The 19,216-nt window shown below is 37.6% G+C and overlaps 1 protein-coding gene across 3 annotated transcripts in view; it reads left to right on the forward strand.

Moving 5' to 3' along the window:
- The first annotated feature begins 3,090 nt into the window (after positions 1 to 3,090).
- The window catches only part of LOC117345093 (neprilysin-1-like), a 28,540-nt gene continuing 12,414 nt past the window's right edge, over positions 3,091 to 19,216 (forward strand). Inside the window, exons 1-5 of one of the 3 annotated variants that reach the window (XM_033908042.1) lie at positions 3,091 to 3,202; positions 13,808 to 13,981; positions 17,841 to 18,013; positions 18,471 to 18,506; positions 18,723 to 18,884. In XM_033908042.1, the coding sequence (XP_033763933.1) occupies positions 13,908 to 13,981; positions 17,841 to 18,013; positions 18,471 to 18,506; positions 18,723 to 18,884 (445 nt within the window). In that variant the 5' untranslated portion in view covers positions 3,091 to 3,202; positions 13,808 to 13,907. Of the gene's footprint in view, positions 3,203 to 9,005; positions 9,169 to 13,807; positions 13,982 to 17,840; positions 18,014 to 18,470; positions 18,507 to 18,722; positions 18,885 to 19,216 lie in introns of those variants that run through there. The other 2 variants (XM_033908041.1, XM_033908043.1) reach the window with 2 other exon arrangements.

Consider the following 19,216-nt stretch of genomic DNA (forward strand, 5'->3'; position numbering starts at 1 on the left):
GTTGTCCCTGGTTGTCGTGGGTTGTCATTCGGGTACATATCATGCTTTGGTCGGTTGTCCTTACACAGCTTGACTTGGTTGGTTGACCCATATCGCCCTCTGGGTAGTGCACTGCATACTTTGGTTAAATCATGTTTCAACCCTGCAGAGTGGGAACGAGAAAAAAGCATATTGCTATGCACTGTGTCATAGAGACATGGCTTGGGACAAAAACTAAAGCTAGAAGATTAGTCATAAGTGCTCTAATTCTACTTTCTTCGCGACTTATATACATTGAAGTCGACGAAATTGGTACTTTTTACGTGTCACGCGTTCAGAATATATACATGTGATTGACGTTGTTTGACATCTAATATCGAAAATTATGAAATTGAAACTATTGAATAATTGGGCTTTAGCAACTCCGCATCCAGAATTTTCCATATTTTTTACCTATTTTACTGTCTTCTTTGATTCTCTCAATAAGTTAGGGATGGTTAGCCAGTTTCCCGTATATAATTTGACTTGGTTGGGTTTCATGATGATGACACTTGGGCGATCAAATCATCCTTGCACACCGTTTAATGGCTTACAATAACTCAGATATCGTAACCGTTCTGATTTATCTAAACAATCAGGCATCCCACTGTTATCTGTCTAAAACGACTTAGATACCTCGAATAGAATTGTCTCGTCTTACTCAGATGTACAGTTAAATGTATGAGATGTTAGGTGTGTACCTGATCCAACAGGTGTTTGTGTGTCGGGAGATACCGGAACCCCTCGTGACATTACTGCTGTTAAGGTCATCGGTCAAATGAATATCACCGTTACCGGTAAGACAGGGTTTGACGTGTTGTGTATGAAGGATATATGCGTATTTCTGTTCCGAAAACAACTAAATTGTACACGTAAACATGTACTTGATCATATCATCTCATACCTGTATGGAATTCTCCATTAATTAATTAGTCTGGTTGTATAAGAATAGAAGATCAACGCCCGATTGGTCAACATCATGAATGTGAGCATGCCCCATTCGATGCCGTTACAGGAAAAATGACTTCCGAACGGAAATCTGAAAACCATTATGTCGCGACACAGACAGCTTCAAATGTCATACACCGATGTTTTATATAAATTTATATTATAATACAGTTATATGTCAACGAGAGGTGGGGAAAGCGGGAGGTTAGTACAACGGGGAGTCGAGATAACGGAAGCCGGGACAACGGGGAGTCGAAATAACGGGGAGTCGGGACAACGGGGAGTCGAGACAATGGGAGTCGAGACAACGGGGAGTCGGGACAACGAGGTGTCGGGACAACGGGGAGTCGGGACAACGGGGAGTTAGGACAACGGGGAGTCGGGACAACGAGGTGTCGGGACAACGGGGAGCCGGGACAACGGGGAGTCGGGACAACGAGGTGTCGGGACAACGGGGAGTTGAGACAACGGGGAGTTAGGACAACGAGGTGTCGGGACAACGGAGAGTTGGGACAACGAGGAGTCGGGACAACGAGGTGTCGGGACAACGGGGAGTTGAGACAACGAGGAGTCGGGACAACGAGGTGTCGGGACAACGGGGAGTTGAGACAACGGGGAGCTAGGATAACGGGGAGCCGGGACAATGGGGAGTCGAGACAATGGGGAGTTAGGATAACGGGGAGTCGGGACAACGGGGAGTCGGCACAACGAGGAGTCGGCACAATGGGGAGTTAGGATAACGGGGAGCCGGGACAATGGGGAGTCGAGACAATGGGGAGTTAGGATAACGGGGAGTCGGGACAACGGGGAGTCGAGACAATGGGGAGTTAGGATAACGGGGAGTCGGGACAACGGGGAGTCGAGACAACGGGAAGTCAGAAAAGGGGGTTAGTGACAAGGGGAGGTTTAGAAGACAGGAAGTCAGGACAACGAAATGTCAGAACAACGGGAGACAAAGGCAACGAGAGGTCAGGACAACAGGAAGTCGGGAAAACGGGAGGTCAGGGCAATGAAAGGTCAGAACAACGAGAGGTCAGGCCACCAATGACAATGACAATGACAATATTTTATTCTCATAAACATATAAAGTGTAGAGAATTATATACATACAAAATTTGTACAGGACATATGATATAATACATCGATACATTTGTTAAGCAAGAGATTATCTTAAATATTGTTGAGTCGTATACTTATTTCTTTAATTAATTTTACAAGTGATTTCAATTCATCATCTACTACAAAATTAAAAAGTGTATTCGGGAAGTCAGGATAACGGGAGGTTAGGACAACAGTAGATCAGAACAATTGGATGTTAGGACAACGAGGATCTCTGATAAAGTTGATCTTTTGTTTGGTGGTGATGAATCATATTCAGTGGGGCGTGTTTTACTCACTCATCATCTGCCATAGGATCCCCGTTACGAGATAAATATTACACGAAAATCGAAACGGTGGTGGAACTTGTTTTAAACAAAACAAGTTGTTACTACATAATGGTAAACTAATATACGTGTAGTAAGTTAGTAGACAATATATAACTCGCCACTCGTTTAGATTAAAACGAAATTTAAAATTTCTCTTTAATTTAAAGGTCACTGTAATATAAAACATCAATATCTTTGTACAAAGTTCTCAGTTCGGCTGACCATATACAACGTATTCGCATATGACCGCTAGTTTTACCACTCCGACTCTATCTAATCTGGGCGCCATAGCCACAATGCCAACAGCTTAAATCAGGACTAGCCAGGTATATAGTAAACATGGCTAGAATATCACATTAATGGCATCTTATTGGAATTGTAAGATAAGACAACATATGTCCTGTCCATATTAAGGATACGCACAAATCAAACAAATCAATATGTCTGTAAAAGATATGATGGTGTCACGGACACTGTGGACGTCATATTGTCCCCGTAGCTCTGTTAATGTCGGTAGTTGGCACACCAATGATAACTCTTGGATGTTTTTATTGTGTCGACCTTTAATATCATGACCCGTTTAACTTCGCGGACATTTCGTGATTAATGTACTATTTTCCATTGCAATAGATACGATAAAGGGTCGACCTTCACCCCGATACCCACTTCGGTTGCCTAGATACACCTGCCATTAAACCACGTGACCGATGGGGTCATCATAAACGGATTTATCCGATATAGATGTACGAGGAAACACCCGCTGTATATTGTTGAAGGTGACTTGGGATTGTCCGACAACAGTGCTAAAGGTAAGTTCAGCACACAGTAAGTACATTTCGTAATGTAAACGAACTTAGCATGTTTTTCATTTCATTAATACTTTACTTAATAGGTGAACACACTAGCTATGACGAGTTTGAGGAATTACGTAAGTTATTGGTGATGATGGTTACACGTGGATGTTAGCGATTTGTGTCAGTTTTTAATGTGTCGCCATTTATCTTTTCCCCCCAAAACAATTTTCTAAATTACGTCCTTATTATAGTTATTAGAAAGACTGTACAAAATCCACACTTACATTAGCACCTCTGAAAACAAAATGAAGGTTAGTTAGTTAACACCAACACTAATTAACCTTTATCACACAGCTGCTTTAATAATCTGGACGGATAATTCTCATGTCTGGTCAAGAAAAGCATCCATCTTGAATTTTGACATTCAATGTGAATTGTCGCTATTTTTTAAGATGTACAGGAAGTATATTTCTGATGTCTGATTAAGAAAATAAAATTGCCGACAAGCATCCATTTTGAATTTTGATATTAATTTGAATTGTCGCTATTTCTTAAGATGTACAGGAAGTATATTTCTGATGTCTGATTAAGAAAATAAAATTGCCGACAAGCATCCATTTTGAATGTTGACATTAATTTGAATTGTCGCTATTTCTTAAGATGTACAGGAAGTATATTTCTGATGTCTGATTAAGAAAATAAAATTGCCGACAAGCATCCATTTTGAATTTTGACATTAATTTGAATTGTCGCTATTACTTAAGATGTACTGGAAGAATATTTCTGAAACTTGCTGTGTAGGTTAGTTGTGCCATTCGATTTTAAAATTGATAAAAAAAACAAAATGGCCGATAGGCAGTCATCTTGGAGTTTGACAGTTGACGTTTGTTACTGCTGTTTTCTCGGGAAGTATGTAAAAGATAATTCCAAAACTTGATGTTTTGGTTCTCCTCGGTCCCTGAGTGTGCAGGTTTTATTTTTAGTCAGATCGGAAAATTAAACTGGGCGAAAGACTGCTATGTTGGATGTTGACAGTTTAAGTTTGTAATCTCCCTTTTCTTAAAAAAATGCAAAGATATTTTTGTAACACTTTTTGTGTAGGTACCCCTCGTGACTAAGTTGTGTCCATTACATTTTAAGACTGATCAATGAAACAAAATAGTTGACAGACGGTCATCTTAAATTTTTGGCATTCTGGTATTTGTTATCGCCTTTTCTTGTTCAAAGGAAGTCGTTCCTAGATCTCTGTTAGAATTCCTATGTAGGTTCCCCTTGTTATCAAATGATAAAAAAATGAAAAGTAGGAAATATCTTACATAGGACAGATCAAGATAATTCAATGGTTGGCGCCAAAATCCCCATATCTCTTGTTGGATATAAATTTCATAATTTCGTCCAGCTTGTTTAAATCCCGTCCAGTTTAATTGTTGTAGGGTTATTCCACTAAAAAAAATCAGCATGTATAGTGTGCCAGCTTTAAGTATTCCCGTTATCCGTCGCGATGACCCCACGTCTAATTTAAATGCCATTTAGACTTCATTAACCGTTAAATAACGACAAATGTCACTAATTGTTGTCTTACCGATTTCCGTGTCACTGTTTTTAATGGCACGGCGAAATGATGACGGCAAAGTGAAAATTCACCGGTGTATATGTTTAGATATATGTTGTCTAGTTTAAAATAAAACATTCATAAACGCCACTTGCTATTACGTAGTTGCGATAACGTGCTGGTACTGCGATATCATGACGTCACTATTAAGATGCTTTAGGTACCGTCGGTGTAGCCCGACTTTCCTCTGGCGCTGACACCATGTCTGGCGTAGGTGTCAGGGCCAGAGGAAACTCGGGCTACGTCGGGGATAAGCATTAAGGTAGGTTTGGGCTGTTTAGAACTAATGTCGCTGCAAAACACAGCAACACTGTTATTTTTTTCTGTTTAGTTTTTAATTAACATCGTGATTGTTATAGTTGATGGCTCGGTGTTTTGTTTATGAATACTCGCTGTTTAATTATCAAACTGTTTTACCGCCCTTTATTTACTATACATGTGAATACATTACGTACAACCCGTGTTGTCTAATCAGAGGTTTGTGTAACTGAGGGTACCAGAAGTTTGCACGGTGATCATGTTATGGAGGACACTCACAAATACAACAATCGGTACTTAATTGTCTAAGTATAACATGGCATCGTATGTGAAAAACACTAAATACATCCGAACATTTGATTTAGCACTAACGATTGTTCTTTACAGCAAACACTTGTCCAATTTAACTTCAGATTGAACCCAGCTATATGAACATAACCCGTCTGTGTCAACATAATAATAATCTTTAAATCCAACCATGTTTGTGTCAGACCGCTGCCCCAATCAGCCCTTGAATTATTGGTTCAGATTTTATTGCTCGGACTATGCTGTATTGTAGGTTTACTGATAGCCTGGTTAATAATCGTGTTTTATCAGTTAACGAAGAATCGTATCAGGAAATTTTCAGACCGCTTGATTTCTGAGGCGAAGTAAATATAGAGGACACTATCGACTCAAAACATGGTACCTGTTCCAAAAGAACCACGCTTAACGTACTAAGGGGAATTAACTCTTACAAGATCATTATTATCGTCTTTCTTTTTTTTTGCTTTATATTTTTATCAACACAGACAAGAGGTTATTGGGGCCAATAAATAGCGTGGTCATGTAAAGTCGTATTTTGTAAAAGACATGGACAGCTAGCTCTTAGACAGTCCAAAAGTTTGTAAATATATAATTTTCTAAAAAAAAGTTCATATCATGCTATTTTTAGGATTATTATTTTTAATTTCCTTTTTATCTGATGCATGAGTTCAATAGGAGATGTGATTCAATAACGAGTTAAATGTAAGGAGTTACATTATATTCTGATCATAAGAGTTATTACGTTGTGTGTTCCTTCTTGTATTCTGATATCGAACTGTATCTGTTGTACAGTGACTTAATAATATGACATATGTATATGGTAAATTTTATCTTATAGCTATATTTGACATGTTCACATCATCAATTGTTCATTTCATCATTTATGTTATACGGGAAAAGACGGATTATAAGTTTTACACTGGTGTGTTATCCCATTTGTGCTTTGACAAATGACATACGTTTAAATCAAATCTGTATGATAAAATACGGACTTGAGATACTGAGATAAATATATTTAGTACAGACGAACAAGGACTCTTTGTCGACAAGACACGAGCTTAAAATATTTCGGCGTAAGCTGTTTTCTTGGTAGAAAATTTTCCGGGATTTAGATAAACACAGAGACCCATCCTTAGGTACTTATAACCAGTCCCTACACCTCGGGAGGGGTCATCGAGTGGTTTGGTTACACATTTCCGGGATTTAGATAAACACAGGGACCCACCCTTAGGTACTTATAACCAGTCCCTACACCTCGGGAGGGGTTTGGTTACACATATAACACTCGATCTGTACTTACTATTGTACTATTAGTCATATGCAGTATTAATAACGTGCATATGCGCATCTGACAACTTACAATGATGCTGTTATACAAAACTTTGACTTAACATAAAACCTCCGTCAATCAGGAGATCTCTTGATACTAATTATAAGCATTATTTACATAATGCACTGGATAACGTCGCAAAAATGCCGGAGCAGGACGAAATGTTGCGTTATGTACGGGAAAATAAAATCAAGAAATGGTTATACATGTCTAATAAGGAAGGCTGTCCTTGTAAGAGTATAACTACATTGTGTCCTTCCGTATTCAGTAGCAAATCAGGTACGTCGATTCAGGTGTCAGCGTCATCTGGCGGCCGAGCCACACACCGTACTTGTCGTGTCCGTGGTTACCTGTGACCAGCTGATCACCATCTCACAAGCTTTCCTTCATACACGAGTTAGACATCATTATTTACAAAGTGTGTGGATTGTAAGGCCCGACTGACGATAACGGTCGGACACGCCTGACATGGTATCATATCGTTGTTTACATGTAAATGTACAAGTCACGTGACTAGAGATCGTATTACCAAGACTACATAGTGAGGCGCGTGGTTTGTTAATATGGAGACCTATATAACATTAATGTGTGTTAATTAGCTAATTAAGTTTTACATGAAAAAAAAAGTAAAATTTGCACAAATTCAGTACAGTTGAATCAAATTCGGTGACATACACATTTGATACATGAGTTCTAGCAGTCACGAAGGTATGGATATTACTTCGCGTCGATTTGTTATCGGGGTTTCTTGGCGTTGTTCCCCACACAAACACGTGTATACAAACAAAATTAGTGTTAATCATGAACAGTACGATAAGTTTTATTTATAACTGGCTTATTATAAAGTGAACTAGGTATGACGGCACCAGCAGGTAGAATAATGTGATCACAGTCGTACACGTCAGGGAGCGAAGGCGCCATGATACAGATAATTAACACAACAGTATCGAACCAGTGTAAGGAGAACAACTTCCCCAACAGCTCGACAGATTAGATGATGATATAAAAAGTTTATACCGGTAGTAGATGACCACAATTGGTTAAAGTAACATTTTTAATCCAAAACTTTGCCAGGATATGTAATTTTACATGTTCGATATAACACAAAATCCAACAATGTCAGTAATTTCAGGAGCTACAGATTTCCGCCTGCAGGAATGGCCAGCTATTCGGTATCGCTAGGGTACAGACAGACATATTGCTTATATCTTTTTGTATATTGGCCCTACACCTCACGTATAAATAGGCATTTAAATCACTACTGTCGAAGTTTATTGGAGATAGCCAATTATCCAAAACAAGGTGTACCGTCTACTTTCATATACGAGAGCTTTAGAAATCTTGGCAGCTCCTTTATTGAAATATTTGTAAAGCTCGTAGGTATATCTATGGGGAAGGCGATACATAATTATCTATAGGCTTACGAGAATACCAAGATGTACGCCGTGTATTGTGTGTACGTAAACTGAGTTGAATTGTAAATCATTCTTAATCTCATTATGATAAGTATAATTCTCCTCGATGACTAAACATTTCGTAACAAAATATCGTACTAAATACAGGACGATATAACGTGCACGATGGGGAATTTTTGGCTGTGATGGGGAATTATTAAGGAGTTGTATTGGTATATGGCTGTGATGGGGAATTTTTAAGGAGTAGGAAAGTGAAGATTTGTTTGTATACGGCTGTGACGGGGAATTTTCAAGGAGTAGGAAAATGAAGATGTATTGGTATCTGGCTGTGGCGGGGAATTTTCAAGGAGTAGGAAAGTGAAGATTTGTTTGTATACGGCTGTGACGGGGAATTTTCAAGGAGTGAAGATATGGTTGTGATCGGGAATAGGGGCGACTAGGGAGTTTACACATAAAAATACTATACTACTTTACTAGTGTAACTAATTTAAAGTTCCCTCTTATCAGCTCCATGTGTTCCTGATCATTCACGTAATAAGAACGAGTTTAGTGACAAACCGTAGTAGCGTGAGTTTGTTCTACTCGTTAAGTAATGCATTGTATCAGATCTAACAGACTGTTTGTAGGCACTACAGACAATACATCCTGACAGGTAGTTGTTACATGTCTAAGTTTTTGTTGTCGCTTACATTTAGTAGTTGGAATCTGAACGTAAAATTCAAAAACGTATCTGGTAGGAGAGACAATAATTGTATGTTGTACTCATGGATATAACGAAATGGAGCTTTAATTAAAAGTTTGACAGATAAAGGAACATATTTTCTTAACCTTATTAGGTATAAGATCGACAGGATACGCGTTGTTTCTGGCTGTATAAAAACCGCTGTGGTACGGCTCTAGTGATCAGAGCCACGGTGTGTAGTTGATGTATGACCAGTGAGCTAGGAGGGACGGATCTCTTGACACGTGATCCCCTAAACATCCCTAGGAATTATGCAGGAAAAGGGGTGGAGATTTTATATTGACGAGAAAAAGTTGAAAATAGGATTGTCACACGGAGGTATGTAGTATTGACGAATAACTAAATCAAATTCTGCAAGGTTCAGTGTAGTTCATATACCGTGTTAATTGTAGCAAAACATTGTTTTAGAGTGCGCAGGTAAGGCCTACCTTGTTTACAAAACAGAAAGCTGTAACCTAATTATACTCATTGTAGAGATGATTCACGAGCTGTTGTTTACGGTTATCCTTCATTCCATATTAAGATTATTGAAGGCAGACTACACCACAACAATTCTGTTACCCTACTCTTACATACATGTAGACTATGGGTCCGATAAAAGTTAATTAGATGATGAATATGATAGTCGATTGTCCTGTTGTTTACCCATTGTTCTGTAAACTCCTAGGGAATCTCCACATCAAGCGTTAAAGTTTCCCACAAAATACACATTCACTGTGTTCTGGTATATATGTAGAGTGACGCCTCAGACCGAACTGGTCATTTATAACACAGTTCTCGGTTCCTGTCTGACATGCTTGCGTTGTCACTCGGAAGCAGACAAGTGACCACATGTGTTTAACACATGTATAGTGATGATGTTGGACGAGTTGACCACAGGTGTTATAAACACCTGTATAGTGATGAGGTTGGACGAGTTGACCACAGGTGTTATTAACACCTGTATAGTACATGTGTTATAAACACCTGTATAGTGATGAGGTTGGACGAGTTGACCACATGTGTTTATAACACCTGTATAGTGATGAGGTTGGACGAGTTGACCACAGGTGTTTATAACACCTGTATAGTGATGAGGTTGGACGAGTTGACCACAGGTGTTTATAACACCTGTATAGTGATGAGGTTGGACGAGTTGACCACAGGTGTTAGAAACACCTGTATAGTGATGAGGTTGGACGAGTTGACCACAGGTGTTTATAACACCTGTATCGTGATGAGGTTGGACGAGTTGACCACAGGTGTTTTTAACACCTGTAAAGTGATGAGGTTGGACGAGTTGACCACAGGTGTTTATAACACCTGTATAGTGATGAGGTTGGACGAGTTCACAACACCATTACGTATGATAAGGAAATCATTCAACACCACCTAATTACCTCAATACAGCATTGACTACACATGTACATCATTTATTACATAAAACTGTATGGATTGACCAGCTAATATACGGTGGGTCGTTCAGTATCTATACCCATTAGTGATTTATGTGCTGAATATATCGGAAGATACGATATTAAATTAAATGTCGGGGATGCCGTTTCTAGGTCTAACAATGTAATCAGGCATTAGACAGCTAGTTAAATAACACCATAAACTAGATATTGATTTATCGATGATTTCCATAACAACCATATTGAATCGGCATCCTATCAACCTGTCATAACGACGCGCCTCGGAAGAATGCTATCGATAATCATTCCTTTCTCGCACAGTTGGACCTGTCATTCGTACTCTCGTTCCCACCACTGTGATGACGTCACGGTGTGCCGATCTATCTCTTTTATTGATGAATTCACCTTCTGTCGACCTTTTTTTTTAAAATTATGTCACATGAATCTGTCTGATGTAGATATAATGTAATTTGTTTACGTTACATGATTCTGTCTGACGTAGATATATTGTGATTTGTATATTTTAGACGAATCTGTCTGATGTAAATGTTTTGTGATTTTTGTATGTCACATGAATCTGTCTGATGTAGATGTATTGTTATTTTTGTATGTCACATGAATCTGTCTGATGTAGATGTATTGTTATTTTTGTATGTCACATGAATCTGTCTGATATAGATGTATTGTTATTTTTGTATGTCACATGAATCTGTCTGATGTAGATATAATGTTATTTGTATACGTTACATGAATCTGTCTGATGTAAATGTATTGTTATTTGCATATGTCATATAAATATGTTTGATGAGGTTTTATCAAGGAGCAAACTCGAAATGAGTCGAATCTCTCTCCTAACAGATTAATGTGGCCAAGTTAGAAGCTTCATTTTGTATGTCCTGTATAAGACAGATAAAACAGATTTTCATAGGGCAGATTAGTTTTTATCAATCATAAATCCTTGTTTCATAACTACAATATTGATGGTTATTGTCTGAATAAGATTTTGCAGGTGGCCGTAATTCTACGTCTTTATGTCCAGTGCGGTTTCTTGTAATGAACATTGCAGTAGTCTGCACGAGATAAAATCTTAACAAAGGATGTAAATCTGCAGGATCGATGGGTGTAAATATAGGGGACCGAAGGGTGTAAATATAGGGGACCGAAGGGTGTAAATATAGGGGACCGAAGGGTGTAAATCTAGGGGACCGGAGGGTGTAAATCTAGAGGATGGAGGATATAAATACAGAGTATCAAAGGATTAAATCTAGAGGACTAAAGGATATAAATCTAAGGGACGGAGGGTGTAAATCTAGAGGAACAAAGGGTGTAAATCTAGAATATCAAAGGATTAAATCTAGGGGACTAAATGATGTAAATCTAGGGAACCGAACGGTGTAAATCTAGGGGACCAAATAGTGTAAATATAGAGGGCCAAAGGGTGTAAACCTAAAGGACCAAAGGGTGTAAATCTAGAGTATCAAAGGATTTAATGTAGGGGACCAACGGATGTAAACCTTGGGAACCGAAGGGTGTAAATCTAGGGGACCAAAGGGTGTAAATCTAGAGGAACAATGGGTGTAAATCTAGAGGAACAATGGGTGTAAATCTTAAGGACCTACAAAAAAGTAGATGATCATAGCAGAACGCTGACACGAAAACTTCAAATGCTGGTAGACAAACACATGTACAAATGTATTTGAGTGTCGTGTCAGTGTACCGAAGTTAAGCAATATCGAGCGTGGTCAGCTCTTGGATGGGTCACCGCTCCTGTGTACCCTCGGTGCACGTTACATCCTTAAGGCCGGCGGTCCTCCTGTTAATACACTCCAACAATACGCAATGTCTCAGTGTTTAACTTCATGTTATTTTTGTTATTAAATATGACATTGAAATTTATTTGTTTGACTAAAATGCATCGTCACTATTCAGTTTCAAATTATCTCAGTGACATGCACATACAGTGCATATAACTGTTGCACGATGTAGTCGTAAAACTCGAATAGAAGACTAATCCCAAAATTATTGGTAACATAAGCCCCTTTCTCAAAATAACGGATCCTTTCTGTTTTACACGAGAAACCAAAATTCCTCGGACTAATTTTCGATTCGAAACTCTCCTTTGTTCCACATATTAAACACCCGAAGGATAAGTGCTCAAAGGCAATGAACATTTTACATAAAACATAAACAAATAAACAAACATTACACGAGAAACACTCTAGAACGATTTGGTTTGGTTATAGTCGGGCAATAGTTCCGTGTGCTAAGTTTACCTGCTGTTGTCATGGCGTCCAAGACCCGGATGGTGCCTGGGTATGATATTACTCTCTGGCGAGAGAGACAGTACACGTCACTTCCTTTCAAACAGCAACATACTACAAAATACAATAATACATGTCAATTCAAGATCAGAGGGATACTATAATGAAACTCTTTGTATGAGTCAGTTTTATTTGGTCAGCTTTCTATCAATTTCAATTTAATTTTGCAAGGCCTAGGCAAAGGTTAACTACAAAGTATGTTGTCCCTCAGGGCCTGAGGGATTTGACTATAATAATGGGTCAAAGATACTGAAATTTAAAAAAATCTTCTTTTCGGAACCCAGATATGTTTGAATCTTAGATTGCGCATTTCCAAAATGGTCTCTTTTGTTTTAAAATGGAGAGGAGATGAGCTTTCCTTTCCGTTTTACTTTGAAATGTAAAATAAAAAGCTTTAAAAATCATTTGTTTATTTTCCATTGGAAATAATGCAAACATGGTATTTCTGAAATATCAAAAGGTCTTGTTCTCGATACGCAGCAACGAAAGAATCTAATATCAAGCAATTTTCATAGATGAAAAACACAAGAAAAACAATAACAAAAACCATCTACTCAGGTGAGAGTAAGGTTGCTTTTAAAATAAGAAGTATTAACACCGTCGTCTTGTTCCGTTTTATCTCCAGGGAATATTTAAAAGTGAACGGCCTATACATTGTACACTTATATAGATATAGTTATCATGGCTGTATAACGTATAATGTATTCAAATCGGGACAGCCAAAAAGCCTGCGTAATTAGCAATGAAAAAAAAATCATTGAATGTAATCCTACTGAACAACAATACTGATCTAAAAATAGTAACTATTACACTATATGAGCTCTTGAGTCCACCAGAACGCCATTGTGCCAGAGAGATGGTCGACAAATTAAAGGCGGTTCTAATGAAACTTGCAATATAAATACGAGGATACGGAATAGATTCACCTGCCATTAACACTCCACGTGGTTTGTAAATATTACCAACTTGATCGATCAAATATATGTAAATTACGCAACGATTCGTGATGGAGTTGACAGGTAATCTAGAATCAGAATGACATGTTTAGTATAGTGATACACACTGTACATACATTAAACCATTGTATACAGGCAAATGAATAATCATCGCGTTAGATTTTGAGGAAAAAAAGATAATTATTGATTAGTTTATCAACCAAATGCCCTGAAAGCCCCGTCCTAGTCCAGAATTGATTCAAATCAGTCTGTTTGTTCACTCGCTGTAAATGAATGTATTTTGCAGACGGGAAAACTGTTTTTGTCCACTGTACAGTGGAGGAACGGAACTGAGTGGTCAAGATAAACCTTGTAAGCGGTGATTGTTTTGAGCCAGGGAACGAAACATGTCTAAAAGTGTCAGTAGGGAGCGATTGTCAAACTCCCAAAACTCCCTGTCAATCACCGACGTCGATGTCAGGTATGTATTACATGTCATTTGACAGGTGTGCACGTGTAAAACATACATCATTATCGTGTTTGTATCATAACATTCCACATTATAATTTACAAAATGGCGTCTTCAATGATGGCAGTAATGGTCTGGTTTGTAATGAGCGGTATGCCATGCTACCTGAAGTATTTCAGTTTGGGATTAAAGTGTCTTTCTAGTTGTTTTATCAACAGATGCAGCTCGTTATGGTATCGATATTTATTATATAGACCCCGAATGATATCGATATTTATCATATAGACCCCGAATGGTATCAGAACGGTACATGAGATAGATATTGATACCATACTGAAATGTATCTCTTGATAAATCCACTAAAAAGACACTTTGATCACTATATTAATTGCCCGTACCCTAGTTGTTTTTTTCTAAGTCACACTTTGAAATACTTACATAGGTACATAGGTTAAAATAATTGCATCGTTTGGGTTTGATAGGCTCTTGAAACAACCGGCATATGATGTCAGGAACTCTCGAAAATTTTATGAAAATGTATCAACAAATAAACAAACAAAAACATTTCATGAGATGAAATATGTCTTTATTCTTTTTCCTCCAAATAATACCGAAATCGATGTCGGTATTATCCTTGTTGAGTTAAAATGATGTAAACTAAATCGATCTAAATACAAAATGATTTAGATTAAATGATGTAAAACATGTGCACTAGATGACCCGAAAAGTTCTTCATACAAATATTAACGATATTAAAAGTAGTTGTGACAGTGCCTCGAGTTTAAATCTAAAATGAAGTGATCTACTGGGTATATCATCTACTGGGTATATCATCTACTGGGTATATCATCTACTGGGTATATCATCTACTGGGTATATCATCTACTGGGTATATCATCTACTGGGTATATCATCTACTGGGTATATCATGCACTACTGGCTTTATCAAACAGTGGCAAGTTTGTACAGGAAAACCTCATCCCATGTTTACGTAAATTTAAACAGTGGCCAGTTTGTACAGAAAAACCTCATCCTATGTTTACGTAAATTAAATTCATCAACACGGAACTCGCCTTCTTCTTATTTGTATAATATGATAATTATACAGACGTATGCATACATTTTTTTGTGTACGCGTGCAAGCTCATGTCTATTTATAGAACAGGATTTCCCCTGGTGTGTTGTGTATTGTGTCTGGAGTTCCGATTCGGCCAACAGCGCGTTACTATTGATCCCATCGAAAAATAAATTTCGTTAGAGATTATGCTCTCAATCCACAGTACATTGTTTTTGTGTTGGTATGATGTTAATTGTCATTTATATAGGAGAATGATGCTTGGATCTAAAAAGCGAAGTTTGTCTTGACATTTGACTCGGATGGTTATAGTTTCTTCAATATAGTTACTTTGTGGGGAAATCTAGCAAGGAATAATTTAAAGACACACAAATAATCGAGCCCGAAAAATAATCCTGCTGATGTGCTTACGAGTATCTATATCACAGTATAGGGACATTTTTGACGGCATTTGAGTCCATATGTACATATAAACACGTATTTTGTTTTGACCTTGTAATGCAAATGGCGGTTGTGAATGATTTTACACAAATATCGACTCTCTATAGGAAATCATAATCGAATATCTATACCCGGTCTTTGACAAACACCTCAACATGTCCCTGTTGCGTAAGTTGTGAATAAAGATCGAGGTAAATAGCTGCTGGTAAAGTATAGTGACCTTGCATGATTTCAGAATGTTGGCTGGTGTCAGCAAAAAGACCATGGGGAACTTAAATGGTTTTATCATCAGTAATTACATTTTCTTGTACGAGTGAGCGTTGCCATGTACATGCTTGGTAGTTCCATTGTCACAACCCAGTTATAATTGTTATACTTCGGATTAGACCATCAATAAATGATTAGTGGATATCGTCGCTTAAGAAGACGCTAACCTTTCCAAATTCATTTGGTTACGGTCTCTAGTCTTCAGTTCATAATTTGTCCCCCTCCCCCCTCCTCCGTCCCCAAGTAACCCACCGTCCAAGTACTTTGCCAAAGAAAATGATGGAACATTGAAGGTTTTACTATGCCAAAGATGTTCTATTAATATATATTAACATCTTTTAGCATAGTAAAACCTTGAGTGTTCTGAGGCCATGGTATAATATCAGCTCAATTTGGTTATTCGGACCAGGTGAGCTTATAATGCTTTCAAGTTGCTACGTTGCCAGCCGATCTGTCGGTATAGGTCCTAGGGAGTCCGGTTCTTATCTGATTCGAATGTCGAGTGTTTCAAATTGCACAATAAAAATCCTTCAAGTACATTCGTGCATACATCTGTTGCCAAGGACATTGCCTTAGTTATGAAGATAGTGACCGATGATACTGCCCTATTATTGACTCGTGTAATATAACACGCTTGTACTGACAGTCCAAATCTTGTTGTCAGGGAGGGGAGGTACCTTTATTTCAGACCTACTGACTGTGAACGTCTCTCTTTGTGCCCATTGCGACACTAATAATTCGCTTTAAGATATGTTGCTACTGGAAAACAACAATACCAATTAATGTTAGGTTGTTGTCTGTTATAGACATACTGGAAACCAACATTATTAATTAATGTTAGGTTGTTGTCTGTTATAGAGATACTTGAAATCAACATTTTCAATCAATGTCAGGTTGTTGTCTATTTTATAGATTTTTGAAATCATCCTTTTCAATCAATGTAGGGTAGTTTTTGGCGTTTGTTGGCTGCTAGATGTATAACGTGATCAATATTTCTATATATTACGTATAACCATATATTTATATTCAGTATGCTTGAAATCATTGGCGAAGATTGTATTAATTTTTTATTACATTAGCCTCAACAATAATGTTGGGGACCGCGGTACTCTTCGCCGTTGGACTTTTGTTTCTTCTCGTGTTCTTTTAAATAAACACGATCCATGTAACATGTACCTTGATCTAATGTTGTTACGATTTCCTAAATGTTCACAACATACAAATAACTAAAGTTGTTGATGGAACTACATTTTGTTTGTGTTGTTGTTATGACAGTTTCTTAGACCATTCCAAGAGATGCATGACACTTTCTCTCAGACGTCACTCCCAGATAAAAAATGAAAAATGCATTAAAAAAAATGTTTCTTTAAAAGATAAGGTCAAAAATAATCACAATGTAACTATAAAGAATGAAACATATTTTTCTAAGAGGCAATTCACGGATATGTCCAACAGCCAATGTTGTTATGACCTCATGGATGTTGAAAAAACAATTTCATTCCTTAAATAATAAAAAGTAATAATACATAATACCGCACCTAGTCAGCGTAACATTATTCGGCTTTAACAATACATAATACCGCACCTGGTCAGCGTAACATTATTCGGCTATTACAAGTCCATGTAAATCAGCATATGTTGTTGGATACAAAATTTCTTGCCGTTAAGTTGTCGTCTTTTATTGTGCAGGCGCGTACTTTAAGGAATGGTAAATGTGCGTTCATATACAAAATGACATCACTATGTGACGTCAGATGGATATTTATGTGTCACAAATGTTTAAACTCAGTCTTTAAAAACTCACGATTGTCACGGATATACACTAAATGATCTTATTTCATCATATACTCCTGTCTTTAAAAAACCCCTAACTCACGATTGTCATTGATATATACTTAAGTTAGCTGACGTAATAAACACTGATTAAGTACAACTGTAGATACTTCTATTAAAAACGCTCTGTCACGCATGTATGACGAACGCTGTAGATATTTATCTTTACCAGTTAAATGACAAAGAAAGCCAAACAATATTCATTTTGTGTGTGTACGTCGGTAATACATGTCTACCTATATATTCTCTTTCCAGTATGAAGGAGCCCAAAAGCGGTATGATGTCACGTGGTATTTTGGTGGCGCTGGTTCTTTGTTTGGTAGTGATTCTAGCTCTAGTTATCGCTCTTGCTGTCATCTCAGGCAAAAAGATAGATAACGCCGACGAAAGCAGCCAAATTCCACAGGCCAGTCAGCAATCAGGAAAGGGTATGTTTAATAATTATTGGGGTCTATGCCTTTTTCTTCTTTTCATTTTAACAGGTGAAGTAGTTGTTTAAAGTTAGTGGTTGATAGGTGTTTGGAAAATATGAGGGGAGAGGTTGTTTGAGGTATTTAATTTTCAAAACGTCCACAGAGGAAGACATTGTCACCTTTGATTTAAAGTTTGTCAAGGCATGCTGAAAAAACACAAGGACACTATTGGAACTATTATTGTATATGATTATTATGTTTTTGACGTGGAATATTTTAGGACGTTGATGTAATAAAAAAGTAGTATTACAGAAGTTAATCTAGGTTCATAAAACTATATCATAAAACTATATCAATTAATTGTTTTCTTGTAGAGTACCCGTATGTGTAATATAACTATATCTAGTTACATTTATTTTATAGAGTACCCGTTTGTATAATATAACTATATCTAGTGACATTTATTTTTCAGTGTACCGGTGTCTAACAGCTGACTGTGCCCGGGCAGGTAAATATTTTTCGGAAAACAATATCAATACTATCAAATTGTATAGATAATGGCGCACGGCTATACATTTTGCGAACTTAACGATGTTTTACATACATCCGTTATAAATCAAAAGTTCATGACAACATTTAAATTTTACTGATCATAATATACATTGGTCGCCTTGATTACATTTACTTCAGTGGCTTCATTTTACCCACTTGACCTCAATTTCAGCGTCGGAATTGGCTAACTCTATTGACGTAACAGCTGACCCCTGTGACAATTTCCATCAGTTCGCGTGTGGCCGCTGGGCCAAGCGTCATGTGCTCAAGCCAGACGAGTCTGCATTTGGCACCTTCTACCAAGTCCGAGAGGATGTCAAAGTCACTCTGAAATGTAAGAATCACCTACAGTTTTAGTAGACACACAGATAGATGTAGTGAATGGTAATCCATCATCAGAGCCTACGATATATACTTAGTGACCATGATAGTCCACCATCAAAGAATACCACATATGGTTAGTGACCATGATAGTCCACCATTAGATAATACCATATATGGTTAGTGACCATGATATTCCACCATTAGAGAATACCATATATGGTTAGTGACCATGATAGTCAACCATTAGATAATACCATGTATGGTTAGTGACCATGATAGTCCACCATCAAAGAATACCATATATGGTTAGTGACCATAATAGTCCACCCTCAGAAAATACCA

The sequence above is a fragment of the Pecten maximus genome, chromosome 16 (genome assembly GCF_902652985.1).
Source record: "Pecten maximus chromosome 16, xPecMax1.1, whole genome shotgun sequence".
Taxonomy (NCBI): Eukaryota; Metazoa; Mollusca; class Bivalvia; order Pectinida; family Pectinidae; genus Pecten; species Pecten maximus.